Below are 17,956 nucleotides of genomic sequence, written 5' to 3' on the forward strand. Positions count from 1 at the left end.
TTTAAACACCTCTACCACAACTCAATCGTAAAATTGGAATGTTACAGTGAGATGAGACAAGATTAGCATGAGTAACGTGCAACGCATAAATCTAGAAATGTATAAGTAAATTTTCGTTCCCCCATGAATTATTCCAATTGGGCTTAAAATGGACTTCATTGCAAGGCTAACCGTTTTTTGTGTTCAGATTTCTCAAGTTGAATTGATATAGAATTTGTTTTTCTTTAGATTTGTGTTTGTATATGAGAGAAACGAATATAAATTGATTTATAGAAGTGAAATAGTAGTAATTCTATTCATATCTTAAATTTGAGTCTACGAGATACTTCCTCCGTCTGCGAATAGGATCCCGTTTCTCTATTTTGGTCGTCCACGAACGAACAAGAATCACGGTTCATTACTATAAATAGTAAAGAAGCCTCACATTCCATTCACATCATTTAAAACTAATACTATATGCAAATGAGACTCATATTTCACTAACTTTCTTCCACTTGTATTTCACTAACTTTCTTCCACTCATATTTCTTAACATTTCTTAAAATATGTGTCAGATAGAAATGAGATTCCTATTTGTTAAGGAGTAATTATTAAAGAAGGTCATCAACCTAGGCCTTAAGGATCGACCATTGACCCCATCTAGGTAAGTACTCCCTCCGTCCTCGATTAAGAGTCACACTTGCATTTCTTTGTAAAAATAATAATAAATAGTTAAAGTAGAAAAGTAGTAAAGTAAAAGAGAGATTAATGTAAAGAAGACTCTTCTCTAGATTAATTCTTTAACTTATTTTACTATTTATCGACTTTAACTATTTATTATTATTTTTACAAAACGAGTGTAGAAATGCAAGTGTGACTTTTAATCGGGGACGGAGAGAGTATGTTATATGTACTACTATTATAGTGTCCATTCATTTCATTTTATATGACTAAGGGTGTCTCCAACGGCGCCCCTCTCGTTCGCCCGTCGGGGACGGGCGACCTGACAGGCGCCATAGTGGGCGGGAAGGGCGCCCACGCCCGTCCCGTGTGCCCCTGTGATGGCCTCGCCCCTCCCGTCGACGTCCTACCTGACGGGCGCCACTGTAGCGTGGGTAGGACGTCCCACTCGGATTTCCCACCGATTTTTATTTTTTATTTTTTTAAACAAAACTCTATAAATACGGCTCGTGTCGAAATTTTAATTCCGTAAATTTTAATTTTAATTGTGAATTTATTAATTTTATTGCGGGAAGTCCTAGTGGGAAGGGCTAGTGACATGGCATAGAAGGGCTAGTGGGAGGGGCGAGTGGGAGGGGCGCCACCGAAAACACACTAAACTTCAAGATCTCATTGCTATTTTTCCAATGTGGGAGACCATGCACTACTACACAGCATTTTTATGTCCTTGGTAATATTGATTTGCAACACAAGATAATATAGGTAAAGGAACATTAAATTGCAGATATACAGAAACACAAAATTTAAACTGTGGGTGGAGTGCGCCAGGCCATGAACGTAGTGCAACACCAAAGTGATGCTCGAGAGGCCCAGCAGCAAGCTGCCGTTGCGACTCTCCCCGTCAAAATAGTCTCGTTTATAGACGAAATTAATTTTAATGAGAAATTGGTAAAGTATTAGACCACCTCCACAGGTGACATTCCAAACAATGTTACACATAAAAGACAAAATAAGCATAAATAAAAGTAATTCTAAAATAATTAAAAGCAACCGCCCCTCGTCTCTCGGTAAGGATCACCTACGGCAAATTGTGATCCATCTCCTAATACACACTCACAAACATGATAAATGATGGTGGGGTCCATCACTTATGTTTGTGAGTGTGTTTTAGGAGATGGATCACGATTTGCCGTAGGTGATCCTCTCCGCTCATCTCTAGGGTGCTCACCCTGCCGCCACTAGAAAAAGTGAGGGGCACATGCCACATGTCTTATTATTATTGGCCGAATATTGAAATATTTGTTATTTTTGTTTTTTCAATTTTTATTATTGATTTATTTTATTACTTGATTATTGGAGTACATGTATGTTGTGATAAATTTGCACAATAACAATACAATTTTACATCACATTTTCAATCTCGAAAATTTTGCACTACATTAAATTTTGATTGTTAATTTATTTTTTTCATTCATTATTACATTTATCTCTATATATCTTTTCAAATATCATGTGAATTATTCTTCCAAAAAAATCATGTGAACCACTCTTCCACAATATGACGTGAACTACTTCATATTTTATTATTTTATTTTAATTTTTTATTTTTTATTATTTGCTACCACATTGCGCTTCACTTTTCTATATATATCCCACTTAACATGTAGAACTCATCACAAAAGCAAACCAAATCATCCAAATTACCGCCCTTTCATTCTTGTTTTGATAAATTTGGTTTTATGGATCCAAATCATCCAAATTATCGCCCTTGTTTCCCAAACTATTTTAATTCCCAAAAGTATCAACAATCATGAGAATATCCAAGTTCGCAAAATTTGGATTATCAGAATCCCCAATCATTTTCAAATCAGAGTATTCACAAAACTTTGAATTATCTCCAAATCTAAGCCAAATTCCTACATCTACTGAAATTCTCACATCAAACAATGTCACCCAAAACTTGTTCGGAGATGCCCAACAAGCGAACAAAAAGAAGAGGAGCTCAAACAATGTCAGTTGGGTTGTAAAAGAAGATTTAACACTTATGTCTTCTTGGGTCTATGCAAGCGTAGATAGTGTGCGTGGTAAACATCAGAAGGGAGATGCACTATGGGTACGTGTGAAAAAATTGTATCACGAAAGTCAAGTAGAAAATCCAGCTGAAATTAACAAAAGAAATGTGGATTCTATGAAGAGTCGATGGAAACGACTTAAGTTTGTAGTTTGGTTTGTTTATTTTCACTTTAGTTTATAGTTTGATTTGTTTATTTTCTATTATTGTACCGTATTTCTTTTACTTGTGTATTTTTTATTATATTGTACTTCACTTATATATGGACGTGTAATAATTTTTATTAAAAATTTGAATTATAAAATAATTTATATAATTTTTTATATGAGTTTCTTAATATATTTGAATAAATATAAAATTTATATTAATTGAAAGTATATGAAAAAGAAAATATGTATTGGGGTCGAGTTGGGGTCATTGATGGAAGTAAAAGTTTTAATAAGCTGGAGGTTGTATATGTGGATGAAAGAGAAATGAGTATTTTATTCAAACGTTGATTGAGGTTGGGTTGGGTGAGTGGCACCAATGGGGATAGTCTTAGAGAATGAGAAAAAGTAGGTAAAGAAAGAGATAGAAGAAAAAGTGTGTAAAGTATGATAGAGAAGAAAGGTAAGTAAAGTAGAAGAGAGATACTTTTCATTTTCAGAAATGAGACCAATTTTTGTAGACATCCCAAAATATTAAAATTGATTATTTTCCATGGACCGAGAGACGGAGGGAGTATAATTTAGTTTATTTTTTTATTTGTATAAATATTGTTATTGTAACACTACCATCACAAAGTAGCAATTTTATTATCTAAGAATAAAAGTATTTAGTTAAATATATCATATTAGTAAATTTAATTTTAATTTTATGTTTTTTTATTAAAAATATATTCTTCAATTATTTCGACGTGGACACTGTCGTATGTACTTTGATTTATATTACTCACTTTCAAATTATTTATCGCTCATTATGTGTACGGTTTATGTCGTGATTGTTTTTGGCGTTATTGATACTAAAAATTCGCAATAATTGTTAACGTCGTTTGGAAATCCTAGTATCAAAATCCTACGTACACCACTGCATGATGATAAAGGCAAACAGGACGAAGATAGCATATGCCAAGCCGCCGCTTCAGCAGGGGCTTGGCCAGCTGTCCTCCTTAATTAAGCGGGGGGCTTGGCCAACCGTCCTCCTTAATTCACCTATAGCCCATGTTTGTTTGGCAGAAATGTAAAGTTGTAAAGGAAAATGATTACTGAGATTTTGATTTCTAGGATTGTGATTTCTAGGATTATGATTTCTGAGATTTATGCAGAAAATTCAAAAAATGATTACGTCGAATATGATTGATGAAAAATATGAATACAGTGTTTGGAAACATGTCAGTATTTTGAAATTATAATTTTCAGTTATTGAAATAATTTAATGAATAAAAAACGTAAAGTATATAATGAAATACTCTTATTAACTGAACTATTATTTTACATTAAAACTAAAATAAAAATTATAAAAATAAACAATAATTAATCTATATAATCAGCCAAATAAAACTAAAATAGCACAATTAATCAAAATAATCTTCAAATGTTTGACAAGGGGCATAATTGAACTTTTTATATAAAAAATATTCATCATAATCAAACTTGTGGCTATATAAATGATTAGAATTAATAAAATTTAGGAGAAATAAAATTCAGTTCTACATAATCAAACTCGTGTCTTAGTGTGTAGGTAGATGCTTAGAATTAATAAAATATAGCAGAAATAAAATAGTTACGGAGTAGTGGAAGAAACGCTTTTTCAAATTATGGGAAAAGAAATACCTAGGTTTAGAAAAGGAAAATGAATCCTTAAATTTCTACTTAGCTTTCCCTGATTTTAGGAATTAGTTTCCTTTCCTTATTTTCTTATAATTTTACCAAACATAGGAATGTAATGATTAGAAATTATAATACTTTCTCCATTTTCAACAAACACAAAATTTTACAATTGAGAATTAGATTACTTTCCCAGCACACAATCAATGTCAAACAAACATGGCCATAGTGTTTTACTATTTTTGGATTTTGTTTATAAGAGCATCTCTAAAGGGAGGGATAAATGGAGGGGTAAAATCATATAACAACCATATTTACCTTTTTCTCTATAAAAAATCATTTTTCAAGGGGAGAGGCATTTGAGAAGGTATTATATATTTTCCCATTTTAAAGAGGTATCTTTATTTCTCCATTAATGGATAGGTAAAATCATATAACCACCATATTTGCTTTCTTTTCATGAAAAATCATTATTAAAGAGGAAGGTATTTGAGAAGGTATTGCACTTTATGTTTTTTAATGCATTTTGTACTATTATTTTATTATTTTTAATTTATATACCTTTCTATATATATTTTGCCTTAAGCCTTGAGCGATACGGGGTGAGATTGCCGGAGAGAGAGGATTATTTTGTAGTATTTCGACACCTCTAGTCATAACTAAAAAATGTAATGTACTCCATCCGTCCCATAAAAGTTGAGTCGTATTCCTTTTTAGTCCGTCCCAACAAAGTTGAGTCATTTTCTTTTTTAACTAAAGACAAAACATCTCATCACTCTTACTTTATTCCATCATTTACTTTACTCTCTCTTATTTTTCTTATTTTTTCTATTTCTCTTATTTATTTAATATAAATTTTTAATCTCCGTGTCCAATGGGACGGAGGGAGTACTAAATTTGATTGTATAAACTTACGTTCTGATTCGGAAAAGAGAAACTAACTAAAGGAAAATTGCCCCGCTTTTACTAGCTTAACTAATACAGAAGCTAGCTGCAAAATTAATTCAAGTAAAGATTGACGAAATTATGTAAACATAACAAATTGTAATAACAACATCTGAAACAACAAGCACCAGTGGTCTAGTGGTAGAATAGTACCCTGCCACGGTACAGACCCGGGTTCGATTCCCGGCTGGTGCATTTAATTTAATTTGTGGGTTGCGGTGACGAGTCATCTGCGCCATCAGCGATGGTTGGGTCCATTGCGCCTTCTGATTTCAGAAGATAAATCCGGTGCATCGGTGCATCTGAGCAATTGAATTTTTAATTTTTTTTTATAAATTTATTTAGTTAATTTTTTATTTTGCTAACATAAGTATAGTATTTGTTCTTATTGGTTTAATATCTAATTTGGAGTCATCGATTGATATGATAATTTTGTTTAAATTATAATATGAATCATTATTCATAAATTTATTTTCAATTCACATGATATAAATTTACTTTTTGAGGAGGAATGACCTATCTGCAACCCACCCAAATCATAGTTGAATTTGGTGTTTTGAGATTGTATTTTGGCTTCTAATGTCTAAAACCCCTCTTGTAAAAACCCATTGAAATAACTTACTAAGTTTTCACATTCTGTAACTATATACTAACAACCACCACTAAAACAGAGGCAAGCTTGAAAATTTTATTGGCTTATAAAAATGTGCTATTTCTAAAGTTACATATACTAATTTTTGAGACATGGTTTCTATGTTATAGAGTACTATATAACCTCACATTTTATTAGACAGCCACCACTAAACAGAGTCAAGCTTGAAAAAATTACTGGCTGATAAAACTGAGCTATTTCTAAAGTTACAGATACTCATTTTTGAGACACGATGTGCCTATACAAGATGTGATGCAGTTGATCCTGTTACTACTAATTTCAAATTTCATATTAGACAAAAAAATGAAATAACAATTCATCTCCCACCAGATTCTTGTATAAATACTGTAAGATGTATAAATATACTTGTAAAGGCCACATAGAACCATAACACAGTATACCAGTATTACCTATGTTCGGACAATTGTTTCACCAAGTAAGACACGGGAACCTTGTTCATCCGAGCACCAGGAACCACGGGGCCATGAAATGGTGCGCCAACGCCACAATGAACATGAATTGGAGAGCCAACGCCATATGCCAGGTGTGGTGGTGGTGGGAGATATACTGGCAATGGTGCGAGATTCACTAGTGTGCCGACTGTTGAAACAAGAAGCCCACCGATTGGTTGTCGCATAGTTGGCAGCCCATACAGGCCAACAACTCCTGTGGCAGATGAGCCTCCTTCGGCCGAACCATTTGTTTGACCTGTGATCGGAACTGAAACATCTCCATTGCCATTGTTAATATTGGTGATGTCATGCATGCTTGATCGCTTCCTCTGTTTGTTAGTGGAGTTCAAGCGATTAAAATACTTTTGAGCATGACTGGAAATTTGTAAAGGTGTCCTTGTCCGCACAAAATTACGGGAAATGGTTTTCCAGTCACCTTTACTGCATTTGTCCAGCCCCATAAGAAACAACCTGTTTTTGGAGCACACAAGTTAGTGTAGTGTGTCATAAAGATGATGAACACCAAGTACAGAATAGTTCACCTGTGCTCATCCTCTGTCCAAGCAATCGCCTTACAACACTCCCGCTTAGAATACTTGCGTTTGTGACGGGAGTGACCGTTTGAATTTCCAAAATTGGCATCCTTCATGGTAGTTGCTTCGTCACCAGCATGACTAGTCGAACCATCTGACCAAGAATTATAACATGGGAATCTCTACAAAGTCGGACTCGATTGCTTCTATATCATTAACTAGAAGTTCATAGTGGTGTTTAACCTCTTCCACAGATTTCCCCGGCACCTCCGCTGCAATTTTCTCCCATCTGTCCGAACAGTCCTCACCATACGAAGCTATTGCATTCTCAAATTGTTTATCCTGATCCCTACTCCACACGCAGCCACTTGATTCCTCAGCCGACATCTTGTTTACATTCAAATCTAAAACCGCTAACCACAACAAATCCCCGAAAATTCTACTTCAGAGGCATTGTTCTGAATCCAAATATTTCAGATGGATGCCTCCAAGAACCACATGCTGAACAAGTCGAATACACCCTGTTAGAGTGAGACTAGTAAAATGCTAACCATATTAATAAAGAAGATTGGTTAGAACATGAGAAAACTGTGATAATGGAAGGGAAGATGGACAGTAAAATGGACAGATATAATCGAAGGGAAGTCAATAAATAAGATACAGTAATTTGGGTACTGTGATAATGGAAAGAGTGAAAAGCAACAACATATCAAATAAAGAGAAAGCAGCATAGGTCCGAAATGGATAATAACAGCATTGAAACTTAGGACATCTCTAACAATACTGCAAAACTTAAAATATGGAGAAGAAAAAATTATATATTTTAGGTTTACATTATATTGCAATGATATTGCAAAATCAATCCTATTATAAGTTTTTAAAGAAAAAATTATATATTTTAGGTTTACATTAAAACTATACCAAAAATACTTTTCAATTTTGATGTATTACATTTAAGTCCAAATTATATTATATATTTATCAAAATAGAAAGAGAAAGGGAAGGATGAGAAATTAAAATACAGAGCGAAAAACTTACAGAAGCGTAGAGGCGGAGAAAACGTGGAGAAGAATATGATTCTATTAGAGCATTTCCAAAGGGAGAGGTAATGGATGGGTAAAAACATATAACTACCATACCATATTTATCTTTTTTCCATGAAAACTCATTCTTCAACAGGAGAGGTATTTGAGAAGGTATTATACCTTTTCCCATTTTGAAGAGGTATCTTTACCTCTACATGGAGAGGTAAAATCATATAACCACCATATTTGTCTTCATGAAATATTAAGGTATTTGAGAAGTATTACACTTTATGTTTTTAATGTATTTTTTACTATTATTTTATTTTTTTAAAATGATATACCTTTCTATATACCTTTTTCCTTTGGAATTTATTCCCTCCGTCCCACTTTAGGAGTCTCAGTTGAGTTCGGTACGGGTTTTAAGAAACGTAAAGAAAAGTTTGTGAAAAAAGATAGTGGAATGTGAGTTTTACTTTTTTATACTCCCTCCGTCCACAAGAAATATGGAGTATATCACTTTGTGTATGACACGGGTTTTAATGTAGAATTGGTAAAGTAAGAGAGAGGGGGAGAAAAAGTAGGTAAAGTAAGAGAGATAGGGAGAAAAAGTGAGTAAAGTATAAGAGAAAGAAGAAAAAGTGAGAAAAGTATGAGAGATAAACTTTCCATTGTAAGAAAGTGATCTATTTTTTGTGGACGTCCCAAAATGGCAAAAGTGATCTATTGTTTGTGGACGGAGGGAGTATTAGTTTTATAATAAAATATGAGTGGAAAAAGGTTAGTGGAATATGGGCCCTAGTACCATATATGAAATATTCCAACCGGGACTTCTAAAATGGGACACCCACAAATAGTAAACCGGGACTCCTAAAGTGGGACGTTGGGAGTATTACTTTTAGGAAGGGTATAATTCACTTTTTGAGAAGGTAATTTTTCAACGTTGAAGTTGATCTTAGTTAACCTAATTTAATTATATTTATATTCCTAATTTAATTATATTTATATTTGGTTTGTTATTAATTAGTGGGTTGGCCCGTATTAATATAAATATATACACATTTTTGTTGATTGGTTAAACTAATATTATTCATAATTTACATATACATAATTGGAAGAAGTCACGTGCATAATTAGTTAGGTAGATTTTACTTTTCAAAATTAAGGATTGTTTAATTTAAACTAATATTATGCATAATGCTAATGCCTAATAGCAAACTAAATATGCTATCAAATGTAACAAATGGTTGTTAAACACTATTAATTTAAACGATACTCCTTAATATGGAATATTACAATTGAAAAACATAAGCTAAATACATAAAATAAAAATAGAAAATTAATAATTAAAATTACAATAACTAATAAAAACTTAATCTAATAATAATCTTATTAAGTTATTTAATTTAATTTAAGTTATTTATAAAGTGTTATGGGTTAGTGTGTAATTTAGATAAAACATGTACGTATGATTGAAAAGTATAAAAAGTAAATTAGTGGATAATATTCTTTTGAGTTTGAGTTTAGAATAAATGATTAGAGCAAAATCATGAATTTAAATTTAGTGTAATGGTTGGAGATGCTCTTAGATACGTAAATCATCCCTAAAAAAACCTTTGACAATACATTACACCAAGAATTCATTTGTTTTGTTCTCTGTGAAGTAACCAATTGGGACAAATTCTCAAAAATGTGTTATGAAAAAAAAAGTAGTACAATTAAAGCAGTGATCAAGAATTATACCCATAAAACTTTATTCACGTGATGACAACACCTGCATCCCTCCATCTCTTAACCATCTCTTAACTATTCATTCAATTTCATTTTTTATTTTTAATTCCAACAAATTCAATTAATAAAAAACACACTTCATTATAAATAAAATAAAATTACAATTTAAATACCTAAAAAAATAAAAAAGACATAATTAAAAAACTAGAAATTACAAATTGCACACTTAAACTCAAATAAAAAAAAATGGAGGCAAAGAAGCAGAAGAAGGAGTTCTCTAGTGACGATCATCTAACGGTTGCCAAATTTTGCCCAAATGTGCTCCATTAGATCCTCCTGGAGTTGGGCGTGGGCGGTAGAATCACGTGTCCTTGCCCGAATAGACAACCGCTCTTGCAAAGACGGATGCACTCCCGTTCGAGGCGGACTACTTGCGGTTGAGCTTCCCGGGGTTTCAGGGTCGAACCAATTTCCCGCCTCAGGTCCTTCGTCGGCGACAATCATGTTGTGCAAGATTATGCACGTATACATGATGTCGACCATATTCTCCATAAACCACTGTCGAGCCGGGGCTTTGATAATGTTCCATCGAGCTTGGAGAACCCCGAACGCTCTCTCCACATCCTTGCGAGCAGACTCTTGCTTCTGCGCAAAAAGAGACTGTTTTTCGTCCGTAGGCCTGTTGAACGTCTTCACGAAGGTTGGCCACTTCGGATAGATGCCGTCGGCAAGATAGTACCCCATTTTATACTGGCGATTGTTAGCGACGAAGTTGATGGCCGACGCTTTACCATTCAGAACTTCAGCGAAGAGGTCGGAGTTGTTGAGCACGTTGACGTCGTTGTTCGAGCCGGGGACCCCGAAATACGCATGCCAAATCCATAGCCGGTAGTCGGCGACGGCCTCGAGTATAACGGTGGGGTGGGTGCCTTTGTGGCCGCTCGTGTATGACCCCCTCAACGCCACAGGGCAATTCTTCCATTGCCAATGCATGCAATCGACACTCCCGAGCATCCCGGGGAATCCGTGCACTTGTTCGTGAAGACGGAGCAGAAACTGACAATCTGCGGTGGTTGGCTTCTTCAGAAATTCGGCGGTGAAGGCTGCCCGGACGCCTTTGCAGAAGTTCAACAAACAAAGTCGCCCAGTGGATTCTCCGACGTGCAGGTATTCGTCGAACGCATCCGCCGTTTGTCCAGTAGCAAGCTGACGGATCGCCGCAGTACATTTCTGGAGCGTCGTGTGGCTAGGACGGCCAACAGCGTCGAACCCTTCTCTGAAGAACTCTTCCCGTGCCGCCAATGTACTCGCGATATGCAAAAATAGCGGGCGTGACATACGGAAACGGCGACGGAAGTAGATATCTCCCCACACCGGGTTCGGACTGAAGTAATCACGTTCCAACCTTGCGGCGGCTTCCTCCCGGTTACGGTGGATGTATGTCCGGCGTCGCCTAGGAGGCGCGGCGGCTTCCTCCTCCCTACGTCGATCTTCTTCTAGCGATTCTTCCATTATTCGACGCATTTGCTCAAATGGATCCATAATTGATTAAATTTGGGAGAAGAAAAAAATAAAGGAATGATTTTATAGAAGTGATTGGAGAGGAAAGAAAGAGAGATGAGAGAATAGATGTGTGTTTGTGTGTAAAATGGAGAATGGAGAAGAGTATATATAGAATATAAAAAAAAAAAAAATTAAAAATATGACCGTTCAACGGTCATATTACCGTTTTTTATTTTATTTTATTTTTTTTTTTTGAAAAATCTGATTTTTTTTAAAAAAAATTGAATTATGACGTCATAAATCCGACGCCCACTCGCGGGTCGGCGAGTGGGCGTCACGCCAGCAGCCCGCGCGCGCCACGTGGCGCCGGGCGCGTGGGACGCGTCGGGCGTCGAGACATCTCGTCTCGTCGAGACGAGACAACAAATCCCACTCCCACCGCCACCGCCACCGCCGCCTCAAGGTCCGCTCCAACTTCACCTTCCCAAACCCCGCCGCATTCGACCCCGTCGTCGCCGAAATCGAGCGCAAGCGCGAGGACAGGCAGTGGGAGCACCAATACATCCACGCTCACCACCCTAACTCGACCTCCGCCGAGCCGGAGTGGGAGGATTTCATGAACGCCGAGGATTATCTCAACGACGAGGACAAGTTCAATGTCACTAGCAGGTTGGTGCTCCTCTTCCCCAGCATTGATCTCGATCCGCCCGATGGCTACGTCACTGCGACCGAGTTGACTCACTGGAACTTGAAGCAGAGCCAGAAGGAGGTGCTGCATAGGACCCAGAGGGAGATGGAGGTTCACGACAAGAATAAAGATGGATTCGTCACTCTAGCTGAGTATGAGCCGCCCACCTGGGTTGTTAATTCAGGTCAATTTTGATTCAAAGCTTCTGTCTTTGTTGTTTCCAAGCATTTGGAGTTCAATTTGATATTGGTATCTTTTTAGCGCACTCATCTTATACTTCGAATATGATGGCTGAGATTTTAAATGCAATAGCAACTCCACCATTGAACTCAAGCTAAAGTTATACTACCTCACTGCTAGTTTTTTGGTACTTTGAAATCTAGCCAGAAAGGAATTGTCTACAGTTAGTCTATTTCGTGATGTTTTGTGTGTTTACTATGTTCTTTTTTTATCAAGTTTTCCTGATGATATTCAGGACAAAGCATTTAGTCTAATAATAACTAGTTAGGGTAACAACTGTAGGGGATGCTGGGTTTCTATGGAATTAGATTTGGACCGGGACCAGAGTACTGAGCTTTGTCACTTTCAAAACATAGCAATTGCTTGGTAATGTTTTATTTTTTGCATAATCCAGACAATAACACATTTGGATATGATATGGGCTGGTGGAAAGAGGATCATTTTAATGCATCAGATGCAGATGGAGATGGCCAGTTGAATATCACAGAGTTCAATGAGTAAGTTTCTGACCAGCTCGGGAGCTTAATATTCAGTGGAAGATTAATCTTTGTATTCTTCTTCTGGGATTTGTTTCGGTTGGTGTTCTTTGTCAGATACTCAGCCTAACTCATTTTCCTTTTTTGTTATAGTTTTCTACATCCATCTGATACAACCAATCCCAAATTGCTTGAGTGGTTGTGCAAGGAAGAAATAAGGTACTCTGCCTGAACCATAATTTACTTTCCATACGTCATGATTTTTGCTTATTGCCCAATGAGTTGACTATGACATTTGATTTGTAGGTGAATAAACTTGCTTTGACTCTATGAGTAACTTTGAAATTGGGTTACTGTTGTAATACCATCTTTGGAATGACATGATCATAATTGAACTGTACATAGGACAAGCTACAACCTCTCAACTATTAAGATTTAAGCATAAATGTATTAACATTTGATTTCAGCTTTTGGAATGATTTATTCTGAACCGAAAACTTTTAACGAAATTTCTCATATTGAGCCGAATACAAAGATTCTAGCGCATTGCACGTATTTTGGATAAATACACATATCTCTAGATATAGAAGATTTGAAATAGAAATATAAGACTCGAATTTTTCTAGTGTTGTCTTGGATCCACAATTAAACCTATGGATCCTTGGGATTGGTATATTCTTTAATATATCCTGTAGTTTCTCTGAATCAAGCGAAGTATCATAAATCTTTCGACCCATCCTGTATATTGTCTTTTTCGTTCCGTGTTCGAATAGAGTCTTAATTTATTACTTGTTATTAGACGAGATTTTACGAAAAAATTCTTTCTAGGAGAGAACAAACATTTCTTTTTTTGTTCGATGCAAAGAGACAGAAGAATAAAAAGGGATTCCATCATATTCATATATCATATTTATAGTGAAGTCTTATCCCCGGATTTCCACAAAAGAGAATCCCTATTCACACTTCCTGTTAGTAGTGATTGAATTTCTATGTTTAGTTTGATAATAAATAAGATATTCAAATCAAAATAAAGAATTGTGGATCGAATGACTATTCATCGTTGCAGAGGATCTTTCATTCTATGTCTAAAAGTTGTTGTGGTGTGCTTCTATTGATTGTTGCAACTTGCAGAATATCTTTAATTCTATGTCTGAAAAGTTGTTGTGACATGCTTCTATTGATTATTGCAGAAGTTCTCTGATTCTATATCTGAAAAGTTGATTATTTCACCAATTTAATAGCTACTTGTTGTCTGAAGTTGTATTGGTTTGAACTATAAAATATTTGATGTATGCTGAAATATCACAACTAGATTGAAGTCATCAGTTAAATTGTAATGAAGCTCAACTAGGAAGTGTCTCACCAGTGCAGGCTTAAGTTGAAATACACAACGTCTTCAATCCTGATCTTGCTTATTGAAATAACAATAATAAAAAGACAAATGACTAAAATTAGTTGTTTAGAAATAACACTACTTGTTGAAATACACACATTTTGAGTTCCTGGATACATACTGATTCTTATTCATGTCAGGTTTCCATAATTAAATAGTTATATACACAGACACCCACACACTCTATTTGTGAGAACATTCTTGAATTATGATGATTTGCTCTGGGCCGAGTCCTAGAGAGAATCTTTGACGCCTTTGCTTTGCTGGTTCCTGACTGCTAGTACTTTTTTTTTATGGCCTGCTTGCCTAATCATTGACAAGTTTCAAATACAATTCTTCTTAATATCTATTATCGAATAGGCTAAATCGGAACACTCCTTGTATTGATGTGATTCTGTTTTTCTTTCTACCCTTAATGAAGGGTTTGTGATAGAAATGCCTCTGCAAATTAAAGTTTTAGCATAAAATTAGGTCATCTTAATATAAATGCAAAGCTACGTTCAACTTTGGTCTTAGTTACTATATTAACTTTAAATATGTGAAGTTGAGCCAGAAGACTTTTATCTTTATAATCTATGATGATTACACTATTTGAGTATGCTTAAAAAGCAATCACAGGTTCTCCTTATAGAGGGTATTGGCACTATCGTTTCTGATTCATGAGTGGGTCTTTTGGCTTCAAAATAAAATCCACAGGGCTAGATGGAACACATTGCAGGAAATCTTTATCATTTTTTACATCTAATTTGCTGGATAATGACTATTTCTAGAAAGTTATTCCAGCAGTTTCTTTGTCCAAACCGATTTCAGAATATTTGATGACCCAACCATTTATATTTTATAGTGCAGAGACCAAGTTCAAAATATTTGACGAACCATCCATTTATTTCAGATAGTGCAATTTGTAGATTCTCATCTTGAATTTCGATATTAGATCAGTATGGTTTTAGAAAATGATCTCATTAGCTTGCTTTTGGATAAGTTCTGTAGATAAGTGTGAGGTATCTTATTGGTACAGTTTTGGTTAGGTCTCACTAACTTGATTCATGACAAACACATACAATTTGTTTAGCATGTCACATATCTGGTTGGGTGTGAACTTAATTCAATAAGGAGCTGGTCATTCAATATTGTGTTGTCGACAAATAAAAAGTCTTAGATTTGATTCTTGACGACTTTTCTTTAAAAAGTTCTGTGTACAACCAAACAATTAGCATACTGAATTGCTGATAATAATAAACTACTGAGTGGAGACCTCTTGTGCAACTTTAGATGTTTATTTCAATTAAGTTGAGTTTAGAAATTTATGAGAAAAGATTGCAGGTTAGTCAAGATGCTTTATGGTGTCTTTGGGTATCTGGTGCTTTATGGTGTCTTGGGTATCTGGACCTCAAGTTTCTTTATATTTGTATGGGAGATAGAGCATGGATCACTACTAATAAGCATGGCAAAAATGTGACTATTTGGTTCATATTTGTTATGAATTTCTTTCATTTTCTTGTACAAAGTTAAATGCAGTAAAAGATTTTCTCTGGTTAGATAGCCAATAATTTCTATTTTCAGTGAAGCGGGCTTTATACATTTTTCCATTTTCTGTATGATTTAATTGAAAGTATACATAGCTAATTTCCTCATTTCCATCTACTCACTTAAGGGAAAGAGATACCGACAAAGATGGGAAGATTAACTTTAAAGAATTCTACCATGGAATTTATGACTTGATTAGATCACATGATGAAGGGGTTCATGATTCGTCACATGAACCTGCTGAGGAGGCCCCAGCAAAATTATTGTTCAGTCAGCTTGACAAAAATGGTGATGGGTAATCTACTGATACATCTAGTCCTGAATCGATTGGATGGTTGATTGATCATCCGGGACAAGTATTTTTTTAAAATTGGGAAATGACTAGAAATTTGTGTTGCAGTTATTTGTCACATGAAGAATTGCTACCGGTTATTCAAAAAATACATCCCTCGGAGTTCCATTATGCTAAACAGCAGTCAGAGTACATCATGCAGCAGGTATGTTTTGCATTTATGTTCAATTTCTTTGTGGAGAAGTATTTTAGAACACATTGATAGTCATGTCCTTCGTTGCTTAGCACTTTAATGAGTTTCAGTGGGATGGACTGGTTGCAATCTGTACAATTGTTCAATGTGATTAGTTGATTACAACAAAAGTATTCTGCTTGCTTCCTCTCTTGAATTTTAGAGTATGGATCTTGTGTTTCACCGGCAGATAAATTCTTCAACTAGTGTTTTGAATGAATTAGTGGGCCCTTTTCAATTTTAAAAGTGACATAACTCAAGACCAATAGTGTTAACTTCACGGTGGCTGATCAATCTTTTCAATGGCTTTCTTCTAGGTTAGCCTTCTTATTATGATGGTATTATATTTATAAAGGAATAGGTGAAGAAAAGTCCAGCGCTCCAGCCTATTCCTAGTTTTATCTTTAGATGGTCTTTGATTTGGAAGAAGTAAGAAGTAAAGATTAAAAATCATATGTAATATTTATCGTGGTTTATTTTTAACGTTTTAGATCTAATGTTATTGTGTGCGCTTTTCAAAAAGTCACTGCTTTGATGTCTATATGTAAGAACCAGTTGTACAGCTGAGTTACATGTCATCTTTTATTTTAGATCATTTTTCATTCATTCTATGCTGGCATTTGGTCCTTTCTTCTTTTTTACTTACCAATTCCTCTGGTCTTTTTCTCCAAAAATAATTTCACCCTCTCTCCATTGGCATTAACATACCTTACAGAACCTCTAACTTGAGCCTTCCCTGAAAGACTAGCTACCTATTCAGACACCACTGAAGTTTGAGTCGTAATTTTGCAGGCTGATACAGATAACGATGGGCGTCTGAGCTTGCTAGAGATGGTTGAGAACCCATATGTTTTCTATAGTGCTGTATTTGATGAAGATGATGATGAAGAATATGATTACCATGATGAATTCCGCTAGAACCACCCACGGTTGGGTGGCAGCCAAGGTTGTGGTTTCACTCAGAAATACAATATGCTTCTTTAATCCTTCCACCTCAAACAATTGGTGCAGTTCTGCTGGTAGTGACACACTCAAAAATTTTGTTCCTCAAACTTATACTGTAACACCCCCCTCACCCCCCTCCAAAAAAAAGGTGTAGATTATTTGTAACTATGATTTCTCATAATTTACTTGTAGTTTTATAGGGGATTGATATTTTAATCAGTGAATTCTTGGCAAACATCATTTTTGGAAATACTAATTTATCATCTATTATCGGGCGGTTCGGTTGCCATAATTATTTGTGGTTAAAGACCATTATTAATTATTTGTGATTAAAAGTTGTGATTATTCTTATCTCTTGTTAGATTGTATTTTTTTCAAAAGCTTAGTTTATGACAGTGTATTTTGACCCTTACTTCATAATGTTTGTATCTTATGATTAAATGACTAATTTAATCATCTACAAAATCTACTGAGATGTATCTCACTATTATTATCTTATAGAAACCGAACCCCTTGACTAAGGCGTTGGATAGTTTTTTTGCTCTATAGTACGAGGCAAATAAAATTTCTGCAGTCAAATCGTTTCACACTCCATTTTGATCATGAAATATACATAGAAAATTATCAATGTTTCTGATAAACCAACTAAATAGGAAAAGTTTCGATTTACTGATAAACCAAAAACAGTCAGCCATGAGCCAACACTCTCTCCTTCCTTCTCAAAACAAACAACCAGATGATATCACTAAACCCGCCAAGGCTGTGCAGCAGAATTTTCTCTTCATTACA

The 17,956-nt window shown here is 35.2% G+C and overlaps 1 protein-coding gene, 1 non-coding gene and 1 pseudogene across 2 annotated transcripts; 2 read left to right on the forward strand and 1 right to left on the reverse strand.

Annotated features, from left to right (window-relative positions):
* The first annotated feature begins 5,605 nt into the window (after positions 1 to 5,605).
* Positions 5,606 to 5,676, forward strand: TRNAG-GCC. The gene has a single exon. It is a non-coding gene; the product is annotated as a tRNA-Gly (tRNA).
* An 863-nt stretch (positions 5,677 to 6,539) lies between these two features.
* On the reverse strand, positions 6,540 to 7,505 carry LOC125220229 (annotated as a pseudogene).
* Positions 7,506 to 11,771: 4,266 nt separating this feature from the next.
* Positions 11,772 to 17,402, forward strand: LOC125220230 (calumenin-like; the record flags this gene model as incomplete). Its single annotated transcript, XM_048122392.1, has 6 exons — positions 11,772 to 12,246; positions 12,697 to 12,799; positions 12,932 to 12,997; positions 15,826 to 15,993; positions 16,099 to 16,195; positions 17,015 to 17,402. Coding segments are annotated over 6 exons (1,035 nt in total), but the record flags the coding sequence as incomplete, so codon positions are not given.
* Between the last annotated feature and the right edge of the window lie 554 nt (positions 17,403 to 17,956).

This window comes from Salvia hispanica, chromosome 4, assembly GCF_023119035.1.
Source record: "Salvia hispanica cultivar TCC Black 2014 chromosome 4, UniMelb_Shisp_WGS_1.0, whole genome shotgun sequence".
Taxonomy (NCBI): Eukaryota; Viridiplantae; Streptophyta; class Magnoliopsida; order Lamiales; family Lamiaceae; genus Salvia; species Salvia hispanica.